Source organism: Uloborus diversus, chromosome 4 (genome assembly GCF_026930045.1).
Source record: "Uloborus diversus isolate 005 chromosome 4, Udiv.v.3.1, whole genome shotgun sequence".
NCBI classification, from domain to species: Eukaryota; Metazoa; Arthropoda; class Arachnida; order Araneae; family Uloboridae; genus Uloborus; species Uloborus diversus.
This window is the reverse complement of record NC_072734.1, coordinates 10,711,671-10,721,493: the sequence shown is the minus strand read 5'-3', so window position 1 is coordinate 10,721,493 and position 9,823 is coordinate 10,711,671. Positions and strand designations below refer to the sequence as shown.

Below are 9,823 nucleotides of genomic sequence, written 5' to 3'. Positions count from 1 at the left end.
ATGCATCAATCCAGCTCCGATATACAGACAAAGGTCCATGATTGTTGCTGTTTTAATCTCTAGTTTGTTCACACTAATGTTAAATTAGAAGTGTCAATCCAATCTCGTCGACCTTCATGTCCTTCAAAATATGCAAGAAATGTTTCTTTGTTTTAACAGGGTTCCCATGGTCCTTAAAAGTTCTCAGAAACTCCTTATTTTTCATTTTTAAAAATAAGGGCCCTTAAATGTGCTTATCTTTTGCTCAAGGTCCTTAAAACTCCTTCAAATTCCTTATTTTTTACTACTGTTGGCAACTTTCTAAGCAGCAGCACTGTCTAAAAAAATACTCGAAAACGTCTAGAATCATACAAAAATGAAGTTGTAAAAACACAATTGCAGACAATTTTTGAAGTTTGGAGAACAAAGGGAATGGTTTGAGATTTTTCCTCTGGAATGTTTGAAAAAAGTTAGTCTGTCTTTATTAATGTAAAAATATGGAGGGGGGGGGGGTCCTTTTTTTGAAAAAGAAAATAAGTACAAAACTGGAGTCTTGAAAACATTAAATTGTTAAAAATTCTGTTTTAGGCTATCTTTACGTGAATTAATGGAGATGAGATTCTAAGGAAAACTTTCAAAACTGAAGTCTTAAAACTTTATGGCTGTCTTAGGTAATGTCAAGGTACAGGGTGAAGGGGTGCTTTGTAAAAAAATCGAATACTGAAGCCTTAAAGACTCAGCTTTAGGTCATCTCTCATGAGGAAAAGGGGAGGGGTTCGTAGTTTGCTCTTTCCTTGATAAATTTTTAAATTTGGATTTGAACTCTTCAGCTATCTTTTGGTAACTTATGAAAGAGTACTTTTGGAGGCTGTCTCCCTCAAATTTTTCAAAACTGCAGTCTTAAAACTTTTAGATTAATGATGTGAAGATAGGGCGGGTGCTCTTCCCAGAAAAAATTTCGAAACTAAAGCGTTAAAAAATGTTCAGGGGTCGTCCCCTGAAAAACTTCCAAAGCTGAAGCATGAAATGTGTAAAGAACATTACTTTAGGAAATTATCGTGTGACTTGGAGGACTTTCTGCCGAAAAAATTTGAATCTGAAATTGAATTGTTAAAACTTTTGGCTGTGTACGAAGAGGTAAAAGTAAGCCCGTTCATTGAAAATTTCCGAAAATGGATTGTTGAAAGCAAATTTTAGCCATATCTTAGGTAAACTTCAAAGTAAGGGTTTGAGGACTCTCTCTGGAAAATTGTTCATAGCTCAAGCAATAAAAACAGTATTTTAAGCCATCTTTAGATGATTTAAGGCTGAGGGAGTTCAAAGGCTCTCTTGCAAATGTTTCGAAATCAAAGTCTTGAAAGCCAAATTTTAGGCTATCTTTTGTGAAGTTGAAGAAAATGGTAGCAATGGGGAATATTCTTCGAAAGTTCTTTAAAACTGAAGTCTAAAGCACTTTTAGTCACTCTTTGGAGATGTAGGGAGAGTAGTAAATTAATTTTAAGTGGGAAATTTTTTTTTTGTTAATGAAGTTTTTTTCAGTGTTATTTAATAAATTAAGCTAACTATGTTACTTAAATGTTTCCTAACAAAACAGCAGTCTCATTTCATGTCATTATTGCTCACTTTGGTATATTAATGTTTGAAATAATGTAAAAGGCTAGGTGTATTCAAATAACAAGGAAGAGTAGAAATAAGAGGATGAAAGTCAGCCTAGGGAAAAATCGGTGAAAATGATTTTGTTCTTTATGCAGCCATCCTGTTGGTATCAAGGACAAAAATTCAATTTCTTTGCTATTATTTACTTAACAAGCAATTATTTTTCACAGAAGATAATGAATCTTCCCTGAGCAGGAATCTCCCTACACGGACTACTTTTGAGGAAATGATTTGAGAAATTTCTGCATATGTCATCCCGCTTTGAATTTTAACCCCTTGTTATGTAATTCAGGATAGTGATTAATTAACTTCTGTGTATTTTTTTTACTTGAAACATACTAAAAAAACTAAATAACTAAAGTATGTGTTTTTAAATTAGAACTTTTTATCATTTAATGAAATCCATTTCTGCATTTTTTTTTTTTGGAAAAGATTAAGAATTTAGAATTGAGCTTTTCCCCCCCTAATATTAACTTTGTGTGTATTTCTAAAATATTTTTGGGACTGCACAGTGCACTTTTTTCTGCAGGATGTTGCCTCAAAAATTTTGGTACATCTTGCACTCAAAGTTAATATTAAAATGACCAGTACTCAATTTAAAATTGCTTCCAGTCTTGGAATTGTCATGGAAAAAAAAAAAAGTTCAGATCATGATTTTCTTAATTTTAAATATATTTAAATTATTTTGTATACTGATTTTTAAAAAATGTTATTTTTTATTCTGGCTTTGGATTCAAATGATAATTGTTTAAAGTTTTATTTTTCTGGGTAAAAATGCTCGAAAACTAAAGCATGTTTGATATTTGGGTCATTACATGCGAAATGATCAAATCAGCTGTGGCTGACATGTCACAGATTTCAATGAAAATTTTTATTTAGGTAAACCATGCATATATATGAGGGAATGCAAAGTATGGGAGTTTAAAAACGGTTTGCTGCTTTGTTATTGAAAGTAGAAGTTGGTGCTTACGCTAAGCCTTAATTTTCAGAGTTCATGGCGGATAGTTTGTGACTCAATAACTCCATAAGTTATAAACGTACATTTGAAAAATAAATATATCCATATTCTATAAACAAATCTCTGTTGGGAAATAGCAAAGTAAAATTTATTAGGATCTTTTTTTGAATCTGAGATATTAACAAAGATAGAAATTTTGCCAATTTACTTCAGATTTCAATTCACTCTTCCAGCTCTTTTAATGAAAAAATAACAGTAAAAATGATTCAGATTGAAAAACTATCTATAACTGACTATCTGCTCAAATTTCGTAATTGTTTATGAATTTCTTGATGACGAAATCGTACTTTAAAAAATCAAAAATTTCCGAAAATTTAATTTTTTCCTCTATTTCAGATGTTTTTTTGAAGATGAGGGAATGCTATAAATTTACTCAATTTTTTTTATGTAACACATTGAAGTATCTTTTAGATGCTACTAAATTTTAATCATTGGTATCAGCGTATTTTTGTTGCTAGAGTAACTTGAACTAAGGTAAAATTTCATTAGTTACTTCTTTTTATTGTAAGTTTTGTAAAACTAACCATTTCTTTCGTGTTTCATTTTCTCAAAAGTATGTTTATGAAGTACGTGCTGAAATGTTTCCTTAATTATTGTGTTAAATTTTCCTCTCCATTCGTGATATAGAAAAAAAAAAGCTCTTAGAGAACATACTAATTTAAATATATGGGCAGAGGACCATCTTGTCTAATTCACAATAGCATTTGAGATTGGGCTATGAGTTTGAGGAAATTTGTTTTATCCATGAATAAGATATTTGACGAAATACACTTCATCCCCTTTTGGTTTACACTGGTCTAAAAGTGTCATTTTTGTCATTTTTCCGATTTTTGAAGGGTAGTAATCTATAAAGGGTACACAAACACACAGCAACAGTTACATATTCTTTTTAGCATGGATCCAGTAATTAGTTTTTGCCGTATTTCATTTTGTGTTTCCAAACCCCTACGCGAGTTATCCCCCTTTGAAATGAGTAAAATTTTTACATATGACCTTGAACCTGTTGCCATTATTTTAATTATTAACTAACAGCTACGTAACTCAGCATGTAAGACTATCAACTTATGCACTTTAACATCAAAGCTTTAAATTAACTATCATAAATGTAATTCAAACAGATTCTGGCCAAAACGCAAAAAGTCCCCTTTTTTACTACGAAAATCCCTTTTGATGACCTCTAAAAAATCAAACGTCCAGTTGAGAGAAAAAATAAAAGTGGTTTTAAACATCTTTCATATGCAGCTTTAAGGGATATAAATTAAAAAAAAAAAAAAATTAAAATGGTCGAGCGCGCGCATTCGTCAAATCTGTATGGATGACCCATAAGCCATAAAACACAAAGAAAATGCTGTTTTTCTGAATTTTATTTTAAGTTTGGAAATTGAAAACCAATTTCGAGTTTCTTCAAGCAAATAGTAGAAACACATCTCTATATTTTTGCAAAATTTTAAAGTTGTCTGAATTTTCCCTCATTTGAATTTTTGTGCCTATGTGAAGAAGAAAATCATCATTTTACAAAATGTCACCAAGTTTAAAACTGATTTTGAAGACAAAGGAGTTAAAATACAACTTCAAAAGTAAGGTAGTTTTTTTATGATACTAAGCACATTATTGGGTATTAATTTCAGCAAAGCTAATGCATTCCTTAAAGATTGAGATTGAAAAATAAAATGCTTAATTATGAGAAAACTGAAATATTTTCAGTTTTTGAAACTCGGTTAAAAGTCAACTATAATAACTTAGAAAATTTTACTGATATCAGATTAATTACTCTACTCCATAGATTGCAACAACATATAACTTTTATGTTTTCATTAAATAGTTAATAAGATACAAGCCTTCAAAAATGCAACATTTAGCATTAATGAGAATGCTGTTCAATTTGACCAATTTTCAATCGCATGTAACTATTCAAATAAAAAATATTAAGCAAAAATATTTTAGATATTTTTATACAGGCATAAAAGGAACCTGTATACCAAATTTCATAAAAATCTGTTACCATGCGGCCACCACTTTTTTGTGAATTTTGCTCATTTCGTATGGAATGACCCATTTTCGAGGTCCTTAATTTATTTTTAAAAGATCCTTAAAAGTCTTTATTTTTTGTTTTGATAAAGGAGTGGGAACCCTGTTTTAGTTTTTGACGCTAAATGTATTATTGAACTAAGTTTATCATATACACTCACTCGTTTACAAAAAAGAAAGAAAAACCATTTGAATAAGAAAAATAGCAGGTTTGTGTTTTGGTGTTTCAAGCAGAGAGTTCCTAGCATATGCCCCCCTCTCCCCAAAAAAAAGCAAAAAACTTTTACCGTTTCTTGTTGATATGAAATTCATACATTTTTCAGAAACAACTCATTCTTATTTTTGTGGTGTAACAAAAGTTTAAATTAAAAGACAAATATAAACTGCAAATCCATTTTATGCAAGATTGTCACTAGAGGTATGTATTAAGGGTGCCCATATATGCAAAATTTTAAGGGGGTGGGGTGCTCAGATATTTTCCCAATGGGTTTAGCAGGATATTTTCCCCATAGAAATTGATTTCAGTATTGATTAGAGTTTTTAAATTTGACATTTTTAATAACTTATTCATTAATTGCTGGAGAAAAAATGTGTTTACATTTTTACAAAGAAAGAAATACTAAAAACGCAAGGAAGTTCAAATTTAGGGGGGGAGGGCTTGAGCCCCCATTTGTCCCCCATATGGACGCCCTTGGTATGTATAACTGCCCCTCCTCGAACTATTGAGCTCTATTTTTGCTAAACATGATAGATTAAATATATAACTTTAAGATACATTGGTGGAAATTTTCAGAATAAGGGATAATCATATTTTTTATAAACTGAAATCCACTTTGGGTGTCACCTGGCCTAAAGGTTACAAAGAACCTCTTAATGCAAGAAGATGTGAGCTTGGGAGTTGAATGCATGACTAAGCTTCCATATGTTCACTCCGTTTTGCATTGAAAAAATAGACTCATTGATCTCAAAGCATGTCTACAATATTTCTTACTATCTTGCGCAGTTTTATATATATTTCTTTCTGGTGCTGAAATCTGTTAATAGTATCTAGCACAAGAACGGATCCTGAAAGCATTCAAGGAGGGGGCGATTTATTTCAGACACTTGCCCTTTTATAAATTCCCAAACTTTCACCCTATAACATCACAAAAGATTATTAAAAAAATTTTTTTTTTTGAAACTTCCATTTCTAAAAAAAATTTGGAGAAGTGTACTGAACTTTTAACTTTTACCTTAATGTTATCAAAAATGTCCTCTAATTGCTTTTTTTTTTAAACTTTAACTAGAAAACTTCCTAATCAATGGGGGAGCCCCATAACTCCATTTATCATCATCTAAAATTCGTCTAATTGAGTTTTTGGAAGTTCAAACTGGACAAAGTTCCGATCCCTGTCTCTAAAGTTTTGAGAAATGTGCTACAATTGCGTTTTGAAGACTACAAGTCTGAAAAAATTCCGAGAGAGAACCCTTCTTTGTTGTAATATTATTGAAAATCGTCTAAAATTAAGTTTTTTGGAAATTTTAATATCGAAAATTGTCGAGGGAGAGTTCTTGCGTCTTGGGTCAAGGAGGGCGCCATCGTCCCCATTGCCCCTCCCTTGTATCTGTCCTTGATCTAGCATGATATTCAATTTTTATACTTTATATTTTGTAAAATTTAACCAATTAAGTTAAAGTTTAAAAAAAACCAACAGCAGCGTGACACATAGCAACATCAGGATGTAAAGTTGGCAATGTATTACGATGTAGAAATTTCTACATCGCCCAGCCCTAGCATCTCTTTTAGCTGCTTCTCTACTTAAAGAGAGCATTCACTATCTAATCTGCCTTCTACACGCCTATGAACAATATTCAATACGTCTCCACGATTTCTTATAGAGCTTATTGGTTCTCCCATCCTTTCCATCTCTTCATTTTGACATTTCACTATTCACGCTACAAAAACATTCTTTTTTTTGCCCCTTCTCTGTTCCTATCGGGGGAATTAATAAATGACATTGTACACAAGTATGCAGGCTTCAGTGAACAACCATTTCTATCAGAACAGAATTCTACAACATAATATTCTATTGTTCGTCCTGCAAAGAGGTTTAAAAATAAAAACCAAGCCGCAAGCCTGCAATTTATTAATGATCATTTTTCTGAAAATCTGTGGAGACAAAAGTAAATCACACAAAAAAGTCATGGGAGACATACTGAAGAAAAAACAAAAATGCTGAGGACTGAAAAAAATATCACATAATCCATTTGCTATTATCATTGGTCGCTGTGCAGCAAAAAAAAAAAAAAAAACGAGCTGATGTGTGCATCACATGACTTCCTTTTACTCCAATTTAATGTCATTTCCCCATTATTGGCAATTTTAATGTGATTCAATTGTTTACTCTCTAAATATCACCAACAGTGGACAAACAGAAACCAAATTAAAAAAAAATAAAAAATCTCCAAGTTGGCGACAAAACTTGGCGACCAAAAGACTGTCGATATATTGCCAAATGTCCGACAAATTATAACACAACTTGAGTTTACATCGAAATTAACAATGATTACCCTCCAAAAAGGGGCAAAAGACCCTCTTAGAAACATCCGAATGCAACCAAAAGGGAATATGCACAACTAGACCCCACTAGTAGTCTACATACCAAATTTCAACTTTCTAGGACATGCCGTTTTTGAGTTATGTAAGATACATACGCACATACATACGGACGTCACGAGAAAATTCGCTGTAATTAACTCGAGGGTCGTCAAAATAAACATTTTGGGTGTCTGTACGTTCCTAGGCATTTATCCATGTGTGATCGGGTCGAAAAAAAACTCAACATTCATTTGGGGGTGAGAAAAATAAAAATTAAGACCAATTTTTGAGTGAAAATTTTTTTGCAAATACAATACTTCCTTTTTTGTAAAAGGAAGTAAAAAGGGAGGGGGGGGGGGGTCAAATAGGTCCCTAAAGCTGAGGTTTTTTTTTTTTTTTTTGATCGGCAATTGAATTTTAACGTTTCTGATTAAATGATCTTCTCTTCAAAAAAATTGAGACACGGCCTCAACAAATGGGACAAATAGCTACATTGTGGACTCTTTTCAATTCAAAGCTCCATTAACTTTCTGAAATAATAACATGAGAATGATTTTAATCACATACTTATTAAGTCAATTCTTCTTCCTTTAAATATGTGAATCGATCAGTTTTACCAATTTTCGATTGGTGGTTAATATTAAACTCAGAAAAGTGGAGAGGTAAAGCTCCTTTACTTTTGAAAGTGTGGGGGTAGATGCCCCCTTGTACGAGTTGCTTGTGGCTATTATTATTGAAAACAAAGATATCAACTTTCAAATACATTTTCACTAAAACATGCTTTATGAAGGATTGGTGAAACCTTCTTAAGCCGCCGTGCCACCCTTGACTTTCACCAACTTTTGGCCCGTCATTAAGGTTAGTGGTTTAACGAGGTTCGACTGTATTGTTGCCGAGGTCAAATGTAAACAAGTCCAGAAACCAAGTGACAGAATCACCTTTTATGGGAAAAGTACCAAAAATGAAAAATTAAGTTAAAACATTTTGGTTTCCCTCATTGACCAAATTTTGCTTTACCCCTGAAATGTGCCTACGAAAGTAGACAGTTTCCTCTTCGTAGCACACTTGAAGAAAATCAAAATATTTGCAACACCTCATATTTTGTATTTTTGTTATAGGGAGCTCGAGTCTGGATCCCAGATCCAGAACATGTGTGGGTTGGTGCGGTAGTTGATAAGTTTGATAAAAATGAACTTCATGTAGAGTTTGAAGATGGAAGGGTAAGACAAAATATTTTTTTTATTTTAATTGTACTTGTTTTTCAGTAACTTTTTTTTTCAATGGATTGAATAATATTTATTTTTCCTCATAAATATTTACATATTTTTATGTTTTATTGTTTGAATAATAACAATCTCTGTTTTTTATAATTAAACATTAATTTTTTAAAACTTGTTACGTGTGTAACAGTTTGGGATATCAGTTGTGACACCTGCTACAAGTTTTATAAAATTATTAATTAATTATAAAGAACTAATATAATAATCAAATTGTTCCTGTAATCTTTTTAGAAGAGTATATAAAATAAGATAATATTAACCAATGCTTGATTTTTTTACAGCTGAGCTAAGGAAAAAAAAAACTTTGAAAAGAAAAAAATCATGTAAAAATGTCACACACACTGCAGTGACATCGTGACATCACACAGGCATAGATTTGTGCAAAAATCTGTTTCACTTAAAGCATGAAATTGCTGATTAGTTTTTTCTATCAGATTAACTTTAATGAGTTGATTGAATTCCACTTAGTGTTGCTAAAGTATTTTTATTTTTCGTGCAAATGAGCCTTTTGTTGCTATTTTAAGGTAAGAATGAAAATGCTTTTATTGACATTTTCCTTCTGGTTCTTCTGTTTTGAATAAATCATGCCAAGAAATAACTTTTTAAATATTGCATATATACAAATTATTAGCTCTTTTTTTGTCTGTTTGAATTATGTTTTGTGGTTATGCATAATAAGTGTTATTTATGCGTAAAAACATTTCACAATTGTGATGAAAAAGAGTAAGTGGTTGGAAAAAAAAGGGCTTAATGTCACTTAATATTCACCCTGTTGTGCTTTTGTCTAGTACATTTTTAGGATGGTTTAGGAAAGTAATGAAATTCGGTATGCTCTTTTTTATTGAGGCACTTAAAGTTATTTGGTAAGGGGGGGGGGAGTAGATGCTGGATATGTGCCGCACCTGCTTTTCAAAAATATGCATTTCTCCCTCTTACTTCTATTTCTACTAATTCCACCTCCCCCCTTCTGAACTCGCTGAAATCCATCTTGTTATTTGTAAAAACTCGAAAAGAAAACAAAATTTGGATAAATGTTAACCCCTCTCATGACATTCAGCCAAACTGTACTTTAAAAAAAATGAGAAATTTCTTTGAATTTGAATGAAAGTATCCAATTGTAAACCTCAAATTTTACTTTGAAGGATTAGAATTTTCATTGAAATACAATATTGCTGGATAGAGTAGGTGTTTGTCCCCTTACTTTTCAAAACTATCCATTCCTCCTCCCATTTCTATTTTCACTAAAATCCATCCCCTCCTCCCACTTCTAAACTCTCAAAAATC

The 9,823-nt window shown here is 31.8% G+C and overlaps 1 protein-coding gene across 1 annotated transcript in view; it reads left to right on the top strand.

Annotated features, from left to right (window-relative positions):
• Nucleotides 1-9,823, top strand: part of LOC129219818 (unconventional myosin-Va-like) — a 94,531-nt gene continuing 84,708 nt past the window's right edge. The window contains 2 exon segments of the mRNA XM_054854122.1: nt 1-33; nt 8,378-8,479. Of these exon segments, the coding sequence (XP_054710097.1) occupies nt 1-33; nt 8,378-8,479 (135 nt within the window).